We start from the raw sequence: 17,388 nt of genomic DNA, 5'->3' as shown, positions 1-17,388 counted from the left end.
TTTCCTTTCAAATTCTTGGTAATCCAATATAATATTTATCAGTCTAGTCCTATATTGGATTCTGATTTGTGACTTGCAATAAATGAGACCAGAAATGTAGCTGAGATGCTGGGAATATGGCAACTAGCCGAGTAGTCTAGAAGGAGACAATTAGATGATGGAAGAGCTCTCGATTCAATAACCCTGCAAATGTGAGGTATGTGCCTTTTTGCTAATCGGATAATGTTGTAAATATCATGCTAGGTTTTATTTCTCTCATGAATAACCTTTCCTTGAAGCTTATTAGTGTTGATTTGTATTAATGCAATAAATAGTGATTTAGAGGCTTTGCTTATTTTTTTTAGTGGCAGATCAGGACTTTTTTCCCTTACTTTTTGATTTGTTGTAATTTGAAATAACAAAGAGAGTCAAAGTCAGACAGACATCCAGTTGGGTTAGAGCCCACTGTGGCTGGGGCTAGGCCAGACAAGGCAGGGCTGGACCAAAAGCAGAGGTCAGAAACGTGTTGTAGGTCTCCTACATGTATGGCAGGGACCCAACTTCTTGAGATAACACCTGTTACCACCCAGGGTGTGCATTAGCGGGAAGCTGGAACTGGAAGCAAAGCTGGGACTGGAACCCAGGCACTCCAGCATGGGAGGTGGCAGTCCTGCCATCCTGAACATTTATCTTTAGATCAAAATCTTAATCTTCCTTTCATAATGAGTGCTTTGAGGCAGAACAATGGTGTAGCCTGGAATTATAAGTACTATGTTTCTCACTTAATGGTTCTAGACTAAATGTTCCCCATTTTCAAAATGAAGGATATGGACTGAAAGATTTCCAGATTCCTTTTTAATTATGCAAATTGTTCGTTATTGATCTTTAGTGTAAGCAAGAGCTGTTTCTCTGTTGTATTCAGAGTGTCTAGCACATGATACTTAAATATTTAAATGATGCAGTAGCGTTTCAATTATGTCAACAATTCATTATTGCAGAGTTACTTTTAAATAAAACAATTTGGCTTTATTTTATTGTTATTTTTAGATACTTTCTGATTGTTATAGAAACCCAAAATCTTTTTTATAGGTCATTCATTGAGCCAGTATTAATTGAATACTTTAGTAGGTACAAAACACTGTAGTATCATGAAGATAGTAACTGACATCTATTGAATGTGTACAATGTCAGCCCATTTTAAGGAGTTTATGTCTAATAACTTTATTTTTCTCTCCCAATAAACCTTAAGAGATAGACTGTTTTTTTTTTTTTTTATGAGTCAGAAACCAAGGTTCAGAGAAAAGAAGTATTATAATGGCCAGGATTTGAGGCTTTGCATTTTGGCCTCAGATTTTTTTTTTGTTATTAGATTTCTTTGAGAAAATAGCCTCATGAAAAGTGTAAGGTTCTGTCAGAGTCCAGCTCCAGCTGAGTTCGGAGCTCAAGAAGGGTGCGTGAAATAGGCGTAGAAAGAAGAGACATGGACCACTACAATTCCAAGATCATTGTGGACCATGCGAGAAAGCTGTCCGCTTTATTTATACAGAAACAGTCACAAGCTATGGCACAGACTTTCTGGTGTGGCCCCAAGCAGTACTATTACAAAGTTTCCTTTAGGGACAGTTTGACATAGCTTGGGGAGGGGGAACACAATTTATAACTTCTTGAGAGATGAATGAGGGGGGATTACACATTCCTTGTTTATCTCGGCTTGCCAGTCCCCACCTGCTCTCCTCAAGTCTGGGCTCTGACCTTGGCGCCGCCTGTGACAACCAGACCCCTACCCCATTATGTATGGGTCTGGGGCCTTGGTTTATGGGGATTGGGGTCATTGACATAGTTGGCCGTTAGGCCTGCAAGTTCAGCCTTTAGGGTCACAGTAACAGGATAGCCTTTATGGTCCCAGTAGCTATATTTTTGTCACAGGAGTTTCAGCCCATACTCTCATCACTTTTACTAGTTTGCAAAATTCTTATCAAGCCATTTCCCAGAAAGCCTGCTAAATGTTTGGACCAGGTTTAAGAGCAATGGGTAGGCACACAATAAGGTGTCTAGAAACGGCATGGGCTTAATTAATTGTACTCCTGTGCGCAGTTAAAGACCCACTCATCAAGACATTATCAGTAACATTAACTCCTAAACTCATGTTGGTTGTAAAAGCCATCTCACAGGGGCAAACAATGCCTCAATAGATTACAAAATTCTTAGTAGGGTGGTTGAGTGTCCATGAGAAAGGGGGTGAAACTGTGTAAAGGTGCTCAGAGAGAAATCCGCTGGGCCCTGCCAAACAGCTGGAAGCTCCCCTGGGCCCTGCCAAGCAGGGAGCTGTTCTCTTCACACCTTCATGTCATCGACACCTACTGCATGGACCCCAGCAAGTTTCATTCAAGTAACTCAGTCAATGGGATAGGTACCTTTTTGTTTGATTTATTTATTTATTTTGGTTGTCATGTAAGATTCACATTTTGTATTTTGGGCTGAAACTTTTAAAAAATGACATATTTATTTGAAAAGCAGAATTATAGAGAAAAAGAAGGAGCAAACAGAGAGAGAGATCTTCCATCTTGTGGTTCGCTCTTCAAGTGGCTGTATTGGTTGGCACTGGGCAGGTCTGAAGCCAGGAGCCTGGAGTTTCTTCAGGGTCTCTCACTTGGGGAAAGGAGCCCAGGCACTTGGGCCATCCTCTGTTGCTTTAGCAAGCACATTAGTAGGGAGCTTGATGGAAGATGCAGCAGCCTGGTCCTGGTTTTACTGTGGGATGCTGGCACTGCAGTGGTTGCTTTAGCTATGAAGCCATAGCACTGTTCACAAAACATTATCTTTGAAATAAATAATAACATTCAAAAAGCATTTAATTTTTTCTGTTTTTTTATTGTTAGAGAAGAGGGAATAAGCTTTTATTAATTGGACCACAGATAAGTGGTGGGTATTGACATTTTAATATTTTCTCTGAAAAGTAAAAATATTAGCTTATATTTAAATTCTATGATAATATTATTTAATTTCTTGTGGCTCTCACATGATCCATGAAAAAAGGATGTTGAGATTTTCAGAATGTTTGGATTTTTAGTTTTTGTCTACTTGAAAGGTTGAGAGAGAGAATCTTTCTTCTCCTGTTTTACTACCCCAGTTCCTGTAACAGCCAGGGCTGGGATGGATCAAAGACAGGAAGCTGCATTTGGTTCTCCTGGCCAGGGAGGGCCCAAGTTCTGGAGCTCTCATCTGCTGCTTTCATCACATACGAGCAAGGAGCAAAGGGAGCAAAGGAGCTAAGACACGAAGCAGCGCTCTCTGGGGGATGTGAGTGTCCCAGGCAGTGACTTACGTGCTGTGCTACAATGCCTGCTACACTTCTAGATATTCTTATTTTTAAAAGATTTATTTATTTTTTTATTGGGAAGGCAGATTTACAGAGAGGAGGAGAGACAGAGAGGAAGATCTTCCGTCCGATGATTCACTCCCCAAGTGACCACACGGCTGGTGCTGCGCCGATCCGGAGTCAGGAGCCAGGAACTTCCTCCAGGTCTCCTACACAGGTGCAGGGTCCCAAGGCTTTGGGCCATACTCAACTGCTTTCCCAGGCCACAAGCAGGGAGCTAGAAGGGAAGTGGAGCTGGCGGAATTAGAACCAGCACCCATAAGGGATCCTGGCACATTCGAGGCGAGGACTTGAGCTGCTAGGCCACGGTTCCGGGCCCTGTATTCTTAAAATAGTATTGAAATCGTAACTGTATAGTATGTAATTATAAACTTTGGGGATTTTTTTCCTTAAAAGGTATTAAATTTAAATAAATTTTATGACTATCAGGGCATTCCAAAAATTTTGTAGAAAAATGGATTTAAAAGGTAGCATTAACCTGGTCCTCAGAATTTTAGAATGCAAGAATAGTATTTTCATAGTAGTCATTTTCATAAACTTTTGGAAGACCTCTGTGCACATACTTAAAAACTGTTATACTGCTACAAGGTTAAGTTTTAGGTGATTTTTCCGTGAATCTTTTCAAGTCCCTTGATGTGTGTTGTGGTATACATAAAATGTGCATATATGCATGATTGTGTGTATTCTAAAGGTATAGTTTCCTCTTCTATAACTATTTAAGTTGGACACTTTTGTTTTACTTTAGAAATTAGAATAAGTATGGTTTGATTTTGTAGGGAAACATTTCATCTTGAAATTTATAAAGGAATCATTTTCATTATGAACTTTCTCAGGTTAGGTACTTTTTGGAATATGCTTCATCAGCAATTATATTTCAGTTCCTTTTTTAAAAAGGGCCGATTAGTTTGTTTGTTAATGTACCTGAAAGACAGAATTGCAGAGGGTATCTTGCATTTGCAGATTTAATTCCCAGAAGACCACAGTATCCAGAACTGGGCCATGCTGAAACTAGGAGCCAGGAACTCTAACTGGGTCTCCCAAACAGATGGTTGTGACACAAGCATGTGAGCTATCACCTGCCACCTCCCATGACGCACATTAGCAGGAAATTGGAATCTAAAGCAGTCCTTCCTCAAATATTTTAAAGCTGCTAAGCTCAATTATGTGGAAACTCCACATGTCAGTGATTGCCAACATTCTGCTTCAGAATAGAAGGGCAGCTTGGCTATTCTGTGAGTGGTTGGTCTATACTGCTTTCTCCACTTTAGTGTTTGGTACCTTATAGCTTATTGTTATCCTTATTCTCCTCCTCTGCCATGTTATGGCTGGTATGTAGCATATGAGTTGTTTCTCTTTTCTTTTAATGTATGGCATTATGATTAATTTTTGCCAGGTTTTCTTTTTTCCCGCTTTTTTGTGTGAAATACTGTTTTTTGTCTTGGCCAAACTAACACCTTAAAACATAGCTTGGGTACTCTGTCAAAGTTTGATATGTTTAGCCAAAAGAGACTATTACACACAAATCATGCCAATCAAAAATACAAATAAATTATACTAATGTGATGAACTATGTTTTACATTATACAGCATACAAGCTTTTTTTTTTTTTTAATGAGTAGTCAGGGGGCCAATGCTGTGACTCAACAGGCTCATCTTCTATCTTCAAGTGCTGGCATTCCCTGTGAACACTAGTTTGTGTCCCGGCTGCTCTACCTCTCATCCAGCTCCCTGCTTATGGCTTGGGAAAGCAGCAGAGAATTGACCCAATTCCCTGGGACCTTGCATCTGCATGAGAGACCCAGAAGAAGCTCCTGGCTCCTCGCCTTGTATTAGCTCATCTCCAGTTATTGTAGCCTTTTGTAGTTGAACCAGCAGATGGAAGACCTCTCTCTCTGTCTCTCCCTCTCTCTATCAATTGGCCCATCTAACAAAAATAAATAAATCTTTAAAAATAGTAGTTAAGACGTCACAGCCTTTAGTTGTGAATATGTTCATGTCTTTATTGCCTCCTTTGATGATTAATCACTTTATGTTGTTAATCTGAGTTGAACTCTAGTTCTGTCTCATTTCTGTTTTGTAATCATGGTCATCCTGAACTTTGTATTCGTCATTGAGCCTTAGGTATCTTTACTTATTAATTAGACACAGAGTAAATGTCTGACATGCAGGTGCTGGAGATTAGCAGGTGGAATAATTGAGATTGCTTTACAACTTTGAGTCTGTGAGGGCCACACCTACAGTCGGCAAATAAACATAAGAAGATCGGTTAAGAATGGTAAATTCTCTGGGGAAATACAAAGTCTAGTTGGCCTTTAGTAATTTAAATGTAACTAGAAGACCAGATCATGTAAGTCAGACTTCTGAGGTACTTGAGACTTGGATGAAGAGCCAGTTAAGTAAGGATCCAGGAGAACATCTGGAGAGAAGTAAGCAACCAATGCGGAGACTGTCAGGGATAAATTTGCCTTCTTTGGCTCAAGTGTGATAATGAGGGTTTTACTTTAGTAAAGGGTAAGATCCAGAGGAAAACCGGGACCAGACTGTTGTCATGACTTTTGGGTCATGTAAATCAGTTTCTCCTTTCTGCAAGAGGAAGTTGATGAAAACAAAAATAACAATTATATGAACTAAAGCTATGCCATTTGAGAATAATTAAAATTGGCTTTATTTTGAAGGTAGAACTGCTTTAATTCACTGAACAGGATGTTGAGTGTAAAAGAAATTTAGAGCACTGGCACATAGGTTTTTCTATTTGGGAGCCTAGAGGAAAGAGTTGTGTTTTGGACAGTAATCAAAGTGACTTACAAATATTTAAGTGGTGTGTAGAGTTTAAGGCTCCAAGAAAAGTTTAGGGCTGGAGAAAAGTATTTGAAAGTCAACATGGATAATATTTGGAGTAACACACTGATCAGTTAGCTGGAGAGACTGAGCAGTTAGTAAAAACTTGGCATTGGTTATGGGCTGGAGTGTTCTATTACATAGAGACCAGCTAAGGGGGAGAAGCTGTAAACAAGGAGAAAGGAATTAAGCCTGAAGAGAAATTCAGAAGAATACGCTTCAAGAAGAGAGCATGAACTCTTTTTGGATTGTTGAGAAGTGAAGGATTAGAAAATTTAGCCTTGCATTTGGCCATTGATGACAGTGAGGAATAATTCATTGGAGCAGTAAGGTGGTCAGATTGGAGTGGGTTAAATGAGAAAGAGAGGTGAGAAAGCCATGGTAGGGAATGCTGATGATTTTTCAGGGAGTTTTGGCCTGTAGAGAGTTGCAAATTGGGGTATCACTGCAGATGTAATACCTTGAGAAGGCAAAGGAATTGGGTTTCTAAAAGTGGAGAGCCTGGGCCACAATAGAAATATGGGCATTTTTGGAGGAAGGCTTAGGATTCAGTTGAGGTATGTTTGAAATTTGGTAGGGAGTTCGGTGAGCCTCTTTGGCTTTAAATTATATTAGAGGGTCTTAGCCAAGGTTCCTTAGTCACTGATATCTCCCACGGAATAGTTCTTCAGTAAAGGGATTGTCCTAGGGGTAGGAGTCTCTATCTGCTAGACTCTTGGAACATTTCACTCCCCTAACCCCACCCTCACTACTCTTGCCATTGTCTCCGGATATTGCCAAATACCCCACAGGGACAGCAACTGATCTAAGGTGAGATTACTAGGTAAAAGTAAGGAGAAATGTACTGGGGATTTATGTTCCATAGTGGGCTTTAAAAGTCATTTTTAACGAATGAGAAAGTGAATTTACATTTGTGCACTGCTACATCTCTTTGTTCAATAGAATGCCTGTCTTTTTCCATTCCTGTGAAGTGTGCTGCTTTAATTTTATCTATTTCACTTTATCATATCCCTTTCCATTTTACTCAAGTTTCTTTTACTTTCTAGCTTATAAGACAGTGGTTTATAAAGGACAAAGTGCATTCAAAGCACTTCTCAAGAGGTGGAATAAAGAAAGTTTCATAAAATATGCTCTCTTGACAGAAAGTCAGATACTTTAAAGGGAACAAAATATATGAAAGATTCAAACACTAATAGTATCTGAGCCTAATTATATGTTTTACACATATTTGCTGCTTGAAACAGTAATGGTTATAGTCTCTTATTGCCATAAAAACTTGTTAGAAAAAAGAATTTTGTAGAGTATAATAAGCTACATTTCAATATTCTTGTGTTTAAATCACCTCAGGTGTGTTTAAAAAATTATTTTCTTTAATTTTGTTTGCTCAAGCTTGGGCTCTTGTCCAATTTTAAAATTTAACACTTAAGGAAATTTGAGAGGCAGAGTAGACACATACACACACACACACACACACACACACACACACACGGAGAATAAAAGAGAGTAAGAGAGCGAGCTACCATATGTTGGTTTAGTCCACAGTTGTCTACAACATTTGGGCCTAGGTGAAGGTAAAGATGGGACCCAAGAATGCAGTCATGGTCTCTCAGATGAGCGTCAGGAACTCAACCACTTGAACCATCATCTGTTATCTCCCAGGGTGTACGTTAATAAGAAGCTGGAATCAGGAGCAGAGCCAGGATTTGAACCTGGATATTCCATATGGCATGCCAATCGCTTACCTGCTAGGCTAGAGGTCTACTGAAGTTTAACTGAAGTGATTCTAGGTAGGGGCATGAGTATCTGTGGTGGTGTCTTGGAAGTTGGTAGGGGCTTTGCACAATGTGAAACAAGTGAAAAGAAGTAGATACAAAGTATGGCCCAGTGAGACTATAACTTGATCATCTTTTTCAAAAGTACTTACAGGTAAGTGAATGTTAAACAAGTACAATTCTTAAGAGTTAGAGCTCTGATTATAATTATATGAATATTCACATGGATTCTTATATAACTTCCCATTCTCAGTGGTAAGCACAATTACATTTTCTTTCCACTTTTCTGTGTTATGATTAGGTATTTCTTTCAATACTTTTTTTTTTAAGATAGATTGCATGTACTAAAACTATTGCTTGCAATTTATTGTGTTTTTCTTAATATTAATGCCAATTTATTTTTTCTAAACAATTAATTTGCAAGGCAAATCAGCAGAGAGAATGAGAGAAAGAGATCTCCTATCTGCCGATTCACTCAGTGAAGTGAAGTCTCAAGGCTGGGACAGGCTAAATGTGGTGGCATGAACTCTGTGCTGGTCTCCCATATGCCTGACAGGGACCCATGTACTTGGGCCATCTTTGGAAGCCTTCCTATGCACATTAGTATAAGCTGGATCAGCAGTGGAGTTGCCAGGACTCTAATCAGCACTCCAATATGGGATGCTGTAACCTGTTGTGCCACGTTGATGACCCAGGTCTTGTTTTTAACACAATGTATTGTATGTTATGAATGTACAATAGCACACTTTGCTATTTCTGCTCTGGACATGGAGATTATCACCAGTTCCTTGTTTCTTTTAAAAATATTTTAAACAACACTTTGTGGATATTGAGCAAAGGGCTGTTCGGAAAACTCATTAAATATTATTTGGTTCAGTCCTGAATGAACTGAAGTTAAGTTAAGCAAGTGCATTGGTTCTTAGATAATTTGACATTTTGGAAGGAGAGAAACTCTCCAGAGTGCAGCTTCTCTTGTTTCTGTTTGTAGGGTAAGCACAAGAGTGGTCTTGCAGGCAGATAAGCACTTTGGACTTGACTGTACAGTAGTTGCAGCTGAGGAGATAAGAAGCTATTCATCAAGTGCTAGAAAATGTCGGTGTTTCAACACCTGGAGAACTTTGCTTCCTGGGTCCCAGGAGTAACTGAAATTGGGTACACCTTTTGCTGGATGGGAAAGGAAGACACATTTGGACTATCTTAGTGCTGATACCCAGGAACAATTCTGAGTTCATTCATTGGACAATACTGCTTGGCTTAAAAAAAGAAAAAATCAGTGGGGGCAGGTCTTTGGCTTGGTGCAGGGGGAGGGAAATCTTTTTGTCTGTCAAGGACCACTTGGATATGTATAATATCATTCATGGGCTCTACACAATTATCAACTTTAAAAAATCAGCCTCAAAATAATTAAAAATTATTAACTTAAAAAAATTAGCTACAGATACACTGAATTTTAAGTTCTAGCTGTTTTTGCTTTTGCAGGGCCTGACCAAATGATTTCATTGGGCTTATATAGCTCATGAATCAGATAATTTGTTCCTGTGGCTTAGTGTTTAAGGTCCTACTTGGAATGTCCCTATTTCATGTTAATGTGTTGAGGATTCAGTCCCTATGCTGTGAACATTTCCAGCTTCTGCAAATGCGGACCCCGGCAAGGTGCAGGTGATGACTTAGGCAGTTAGCTCCTCCCACCTTTTGGGGAGCTTTGGGTTGGGTTCTTGGCTCCTGTGTTTATCCTGGCCCAGCCCTGTCTGTTGTGGGTATATGGGGATGAAACTGAGAAACTTCTGTACAGTAAAGGAGACGGTCAACAAAGAAGTAACCAACAAAATAGGAGAAAATCTTTGCACATGACACAACCAATAGAGGACTAATAGCCATGATTTACAAAAAGCTTTAGAAACTCAACGACAGCAAAACAAACAATCCTGTGAAGAAATGGCCAAAGGAAATGAACAGACATTTTTCAAAAAAAATTTAAATGGCTAATAAATATGAAAAAATGCTCGGGCTCCTTAGCTGTCAGGGAAATAAAAGTGAAAACCACATTGAGATACCCTTCTTAAGAACAGTTATACTGGATATTACTATTGATTTGAACTCTTGAAGTATTTAAAAAAAAACATGTTAACATGGATTCTATTTTTAACAATTATTTAATAACAATAGCCAGTTTCTTAGACTCTCTAGGTTTAATTTTTTTGCATACACAGAATTTAGGGTATTACTCAAGAAGAATTAATGGTATACCTCAATTCTGGCTCAGAAGTATATAGACTTTTCTGTTTGCAATGATTAATTTGAATCATATTTTTCAAGTTTAGTAATTTAAAGCACACTTGTGTGGGACGAGTGCAGAGGAGTTTAGACTGACTTATAGGTATTTCTTTAAAATGTATAATATGCTCAAATATGTCCTTTCTGATGAAATATGAATCAGATTGGCCACTCCTCCATAAAATGTATCACGATTTTTCTGTTGCCTTTAGGAAAAGTCCAAAACACTGAGTATGGTTCACAAGCTCTTCAAGTCCTTCTCCCCACCTGCTTTTGTTTTCTAAAATCTCTAGTGACTCTATTAGCTTCTTGAGATGTTTTCTTACCCTCGGTTTTGTTCCTCTCTGTCTTCTCTCCTTACTGTTACTTTGTCTCCTGTTTTCTGAGGATACCCTCTTGTCCCTCAGGTCTCAGTCTGGAGTAGTTTTTGTAAGACAGCCTTGAATGTCAGTCTGATTTAGGTGCTTTTGTTTATGTATGTGTATTTCCTGAGAATATGTTGTCATCTCAGAGTTTATGGGAAAATTATCTGATAACATGTCTGTCTCATTTCTGAAGATGTGGATTATAGACTGAGTGATGATTTTAGAAGTAATATTTATTTCTCTGAAAACTGTATTTGTTAGATGAATGGATGCTTCATTGGTATTTGTTTTTATTCTAGGAGTGGGCTAATGCTAATGTCAGCAGGCAGATTGAGGACACTGTATTATATGGTTACTACAGTAAGTATCTCTCAGTTTTATTTCCTGTTTGGGCTGCTAACCAAAATGTAGAATAAAGCTGTGTATAAACATTTACATTTCGATGTTATGTGTAAAGTTAACATTTTATGTAACAGAAATAAATAATATGCTTTAATTCTCAACATCTTCCTCAAACTTCTTAACCTACTTTACTTCCTTTAAGTTGACCTCTAATCTTGCCTGTGGTGGTGTTTTCAGTCAAGTTGCTTAAGGCTTACATCTCTTAATTTGTTACCATTACTAATTTCCTGCACTGGAGTTCTTCATTGAAAGAACTTCTGGGTTTCGAAGTGTTGATAATATTATAGTGTACTCTGGGGAGCTTCTAGTTGTCATCTTTTTATACTTTATGAGGCCATCTTGATTTAGGATTTATGGTTGAATGCTTCTACCCTCCCTCTTGCTATCTTCCCCCTTCCTTCTTGATATTAGATTATAATAGCTACATAATAACCACCTTACGCTTCTAACATGCTGTCTTTGAAGGAGAGTCATGTTTTTACAAAAATGTGTAATTGCTGAGTTAGGGAAGGGGTGTCATTTTTTTTCCAGCAGTAAATCGAAATATTGAATAAGATGCAGAATATTAAACTGGAAACTGGGAAACTCTGCAGAGATGTTGTGTTGATGGTACTTTTCTCCTGGTGTTTCACTGGAATTTAATTTAATTGCTTTAACTCTGACCTTTGCCTTTTGTCCTGATCTAAGGTCTTTTAGACTTCTGATTTTCTACTACTTTGGTACTGGATATAGAAATTTTTTACAGTATTTTAGTATGGAATATAATATCTATACTATAAATAAAATCATTTGATTTGAAACCCAGTTAGCTGAAGCTTTCAGAAGGGTCCTATATTAAGTATCATCATACTTTCCTTTCCATAAAGAGTTGTAGAAAGGTAAAAAGCACTTTAAAAAATTATTTAAGAGAAGAGTCTGTCATCTGTGAGACAATAAGGGACATTAATCCTGTGGTGTCGAATCAACAGGATAAGCCAGTTTAAATGTTAGTAAATGTGGCCATGAGCCTTATTTTATTTTTGGACTTGGAAGCCACTACTAATCCATTGTAAGCACATGACTGATAAACCAAAATGTTAGTACTTGCAGTTTGTCAGCTGTGTGGTTCCGCGCAGAGAGCTAAGCCTGCAGAAAGTTTGCCGAGTATTTTTCTCAAACCTTCCAAGTATAGAGTGTACTCAGTACCACTTTAAATGTGTTGAAGATGAGATAATCATTACAGACAGGAGGTGCTTTCAGGACAGGGCTTCAATCTCTGCAGAATTCAGGTTAGGGTGAGAAATTGTTCTGCCTTGGAGTAGGATTGTTGAACCACTGGTCTAAGGTAAGAATTTGCAAGAAAAGCTAGATTCCAAAAATGATTTAATAATGACTAGGAAATGAAACAAGAACATCAAAATGGATAATGTTAATAGCTGTTGCTATAAGTTAATCACATCCATCCCAGCTGTGGCTACTAAGAATATTTTTTAAAGTTAATAGAAAAAATGATTTATACATTTATTTTCATACAGAATTATTGAATTCTCTTTATGATATATATTTTTCATGAACATTTTGAAGACCCTTCAAATGCATGAATTTTATTGTTATCATCAAAATAAGTTTTAGATTCTGTTTTCCACAGACCTTTTAAAGCACCCTACTGGGCCTCTGGCTTTGTCTTGATGTCTTTCAGTTTCCAGTTTCCTATGTCTGGGAGATTACATTGCACAGCTTCTAAGCTAGCTTATATCCTCAGGCCCAGTTGTTTTCCTGAAATGCTAGATGCTATCTATTAGATTACCCTTCTGGTTACTGAGAACTACACAAACTCAAATAATCCAAAATACTGTTTGTATCCATCACCTCTGAGATTCCATATTTCGCCATCCTTTATACCTTCTCATTTTCTAACCGTTCCGGACAATATGTGAGACTTTTCATATTCAACATCTTATTTAAAATTTCTGAATGCTTTTTTTTTTAAGAAAAATCTTACCTTTCTTAAGAAACTGGTGTTTGCCGGAGTCCAGCTCCAGCTGAGTTCGGAGCTCGAGAAGGGTGCGTGAAGTAGGCGTAGAAAGAAGAGACGGACCACTACAATTCCAAGATCATTGTGGACCATGCGAGAAAGCTGTCCGCTTTATTTATACAGAAGCAGTACACAGTCTTTTTTAGGGCATTTTGACATGGCTTCAAGAGGGGCACAATTTACAACTGCTTGAGAGGCGAGTGAGGGAGGACCCCACATTCTTTGCTTATCTCGGCTTGCCAGCCCCTACTTACTTCCCTCAAGTCTGGGTCCCATCCTTGGCACTGCCTGTGACAACCAGACCCCTACCTTGAATTACGCATGGGAAAAGGGTTGAGACCTTGGTTTATGGGGATTAGGGTATTGGTACCAAAGGTCATTAGGTCTGCAGGCCCACACAGTTTGCTAACTAAGCAAGAGTTACAACGACGGAAGGAACTGCAATTAGCAATGAGCCATGTTTACTCCATTTAGGTTTCTGCTCTACAATGGGCAAGTAAATGTTTCCAAAGATAACTCTACAGATAGTTTCACCTTAAGACAGGACATTATCCATTCTGATGTTGCAGCCAACATTTTCTCAGTAGACAGCACATCTTATTCAGTAATACATTCCTACTACATTTCTTATTCTATAACTTATCCATCACTTAATGAGAGAAATACATCAAAAGAGAAAAAATATAAAAATCTAAGACAAAAGTTTCAAACATTAAATCCCTCTACAACTGCAGGCTCTACAACCTCATAAATGATCAAACAATAATCATAAGTATACATGATGTTGGTAAAGTCACCCTATATTTCCTCTAGTTAAAAAATTATGAAGGCAGCCAAAGCAACTACATTTACTATGTTCTAAAGAGTTGAGAGTTGCAAGGACAGGCTAACCTTTAAGGTCACAGTAGCTATATTTTGCCATAGCAGGATAGCCTTTAGGGTCACAGTAACTATACTTTTACCATAGCAGGATGGCCTTTTGGGGTCACAGTAATTATAACAGGATAACCTTTAGGGTCCCAGTAATAGGATAAAATTAACTTTATTCTCTTAAGATTTATTTAGTTATTATTGTTTATTTTGAACTAGGTACATCTGTTGGTTTACTCCCCAAATGGCTGCAACAGGTTGGGTCAGTCTGAAACCAGGAGCCACAAACTCCTGTGGATTCTTTTAAGGAGATGGCAGGAGCCAACCACTGAGGTATCTTCCTCTGCTTTCTTAGATGCTTTAGCAGGAAGCTGTATTGAGGTGGAGCAGGCTGGATATAAACCAGAGGTCATGTGGCGTGCTGCTGTTGAGGTGACAGTTTAACCCACTGCACCATAACACTTTCTCCCAAAGCTAACTTTGTTCATGAGTTCCCTAACTAGGTCTTAATATCCTAAAGTGGAGCTGCACTTTAGTGAGTGGTGTTATCAACATTGAATATTCCTGCAACAATGTCAGCAATCATCTGGGGATCTTTTAAGTAACACTGGATATTCAGTTCTGATTTACTTTGGTGTGATAGGCATTCTGCAATATATTACTATAAAGTTAATAATAGCAATTCTGCTTTTAGCAAAATGATTTAGGAACCTGGAGCCTAAGATGGTGTTTTTTTTTTTTCCCCATAAGATGTGTTATGCATGTGTAGTAAGAAAGATATTTGAGTGAATATGGAGGCTAAGCATGCAATCTGAGAGACAAGATGTACTTTTGTCTTCTGTGTCATATTCCATGTGTATTTTTGCAAGAATAGGTTTCTATAAGAAAATCATTAAGAGTTTTGCAGAGTGATGGGATTAATATTCAGTTAATTCATTAGTGACACTATGGAGCAGACTATATCCATATTTTCTTTCAAAGAGCTACTGCTGCTTTTTTCCCCCCTCTGTATTTGTCAGATTGCTTTGGAAGCCACTTCAGACAGTAAATTTGTATAGAAGGGATATTGCTTGAAAAAGTTCAAGTTCATAAAAGCTCTCAAAAAGTAGTTTGTCATCTTTCTTCCTGAAAATGTATAAGAGTTTCAACCTTTTTAAAATTACTGATTGAAATTTGTGTGTTTTCACAAACCATTTGTCTGTATTCACTTTAAAGGGATCTTTTATCTACATGTGATTTTTTTTTCATTTCCTTTGTCCATTTTTTTTTTTAATAATCTTACTTAGTTGATTAGGGTACGAACGTTAAAGGGCTACAGGAATGTTTGTAAAAGTATTGTTTCCACACTAATATCATTACTTTTTCCCCCTGTATCTGGAGTCAGGTGAGAAACAAAGGGAAAAGCCCCAACCAGCCTCCCACCCATTGCAGGTCCCCAATGTGAGGCATACTCCAAGGGTCTTACTCAAGCAGTTTTGATAGTTCAACAGTTCTGAATCACTGCCAATCTCGCCACTCCAGTTGCAATGCAATCTATCCAAAATCCACTGGCTAAAATAGTCTCTTCATGGTTGGAGTTCTGAGATCAGTAGTTCAGGTGACTGACAGTGTCTGTACCAACAATGTTGGGGTACACTTAAATAAGGGACTGATAGAATTATGATTCCTTATGAAGGACTACACTATTGTAACAAAATGGGAAAGATCTGATGGGGTGCAGAACTGAGTTCCAAAGGTCCAGAGAAAAAAAAAACAAAGTAAACTTTCATGAATGAAAATTTCCAACTCTTCCTCCTTCACTCCAAGAGTGCAGTCTGGATCCATGGTCTTACAGTTGTGTCCATAACCTCTTCGCAGCACTTTAGGTACCATTTTCTTGTTATAGAAGCTCTTAAAGGACTGCTGCAAATCCACATGTGTGACAGTCACTTTTTGAGGCTCATTTATTAACACAATTTTGGCTGTTGTTCCTGGAAAGTTTGTCAAAGGCAGGTTGATTTCTGCTTGTGCCTGTGTACTCCCTAGCTGTTGAGTGGCTTTTAACAACCCTCAGTTAACTGAAGCTACAGGGAAGGAGATGTTTGATGTGTAGTGAAAGGTGAGAGAGGGCTCAGTTGTTCTTTTCTGCCCCTTGGCCTTATATTGTCATCAGACTTCCTAATGTGGAGATGATGTACCCACTTCAGAAGGGGCTCATTCCTTTCTTCCTGGACTATGGTGGTATGGCCAGGCCTAGCCCACCTTGTACCCCATCTTGGTTCTCAGATGTATCAGTGGGTGTTATAAACTGGCCCAGCCTGGCCCACCCCCACACCTGAGCTACACGTGTGTTGACAAGTTCTGTAACCTTGTCTGGTCTGGGCTGCTTCTTGCCTTGGATCTTGTATTCACCTCTAGGGATTGCACCCTGACAAAGGAGTTCCCCAAGCTCCTGACCCAGTTCTTTTGCATGCTGGTTAGCACTATGGCCCAGCCTAGCATTTCCTGTCATTGTTCCGACTCTCACTGGCGGTACTGTGATCTAGCCCTGCCAGGCCCACCTGGGCCCCCAGGCCTGGCTTTAGTGTTCACCAGTGAGTGGTGGGCTGGTACATCAATCTGACCCTGGTGATGAAGTTTCCAATACTAAACTTGGAGGGGTGGATCACAGTTTACAGGATCAGTGTTTACGTTCCTAAAATCTCATTTGAAAGGAGCACTTGGGACCTTAAAGTCATCTAATTGCTTTGTGGCATTTTCACCTGTGAAATATAGTGCCTACATCTTAGTATTAGGAGTGCTGCCATGTGGTTAGTGCTACACAGATGTTATTTGATGTTCACATCAGATAAAAGAATGAGAGTTTCACTGTTAGTGAAATAATATTGGAAAGTTAATATTGTGAGACTTGATATAGCATCACATCAAACTTCCATCTTTTTACATCTTTTTGTTTTGAAAACATCTCTAATGATACAATCTGGTGCTTTTAAAGGCAAGATGGGAAGACTGGGAATCATTTTGGAGATTTTATCTATTTTTTTTTCTTTTCCATTCAGGTCTCTAAAGTCCTTTTTGGTAAGATACAGTTGTGTCATTTTCCTGGCCCTTTCCCTCCCTGTTTTAAAGTGTGGGGCGTATTTTCTAAATGGCTACTGGTTGTTTGCTCAAGAGAGTATCTAGATAAAAATTCCTTAGGGCCAAGTAGCCTAAGAAGTTGTTTCTGAGCAGAAGCATTAAACAGACTGCTTAGTTTTCACCTTCAGTGTCGTAAACATGTTATACTGATGATTTTGGAGAGAGTGACACATACTTTTTAACATTTTTCTTCTTCAGTCTGAGCTTGTGCTTTTTAGAATTTCCTTTGTTGGGTCTTTATTTTCTTGTTGTTTGCACCAGGATCTAATTCTTAGGATTATTGTGTCTCTCGTGAAATCCCTTAATGATTTTAAATTGTTGGTTGACTCAAAATGTTATATATACATATCTCCCAGATCAGACCGCCGTATAAACCTC

At 38.6% G+C, this 17,388-nt stretch overlaps 1 protein-coding gene across 1 annotated transcript in view; it reads left to right on the top strand.

The window, feature by feature from the left end:
• LMBRD1 (LMBR1 domain containing 1) overlaps positions 1–17,388 on the top strand; it is a 103,303-nt gene that overhangs the window by 6,726 nt on the left and 79,189 nt on the right. Inside the window, exon 3 of the mRNA XM_040983606.1 lies at positions 10,907–10,967. Within this exon, the coding sequence (XP_040839540.1) occupies positions 10,907–10,967 (61 nt within the window). The remainder of the gene's footprint in view (positions 1–10,906; positions 10,968–17,388) is intronic.

This window comes from Ochotona curzoniae, unplaced genomic scaffold (genome assembly GCF_017591425.1).
Source record: "Ochotona curzoniae isolate NIBS_2020 unplaced genomic scaffold, NIBS_Ocur_1.0 contig_3819, whole genome shotgun sequence".
Taxonomy (NCBI): domain Eukaryota; kingdom Metazoa; phylum Chordata; class Mammalia; order Lagomorpha; family Ochotonidae; genus Ochotona; species Ochotona curzoniae.
The sequence above is the reverse complement of the archived record's forward strand: the minus strand, read 5'-3'. Positions and strand labels throughout refer to the sequence as shown.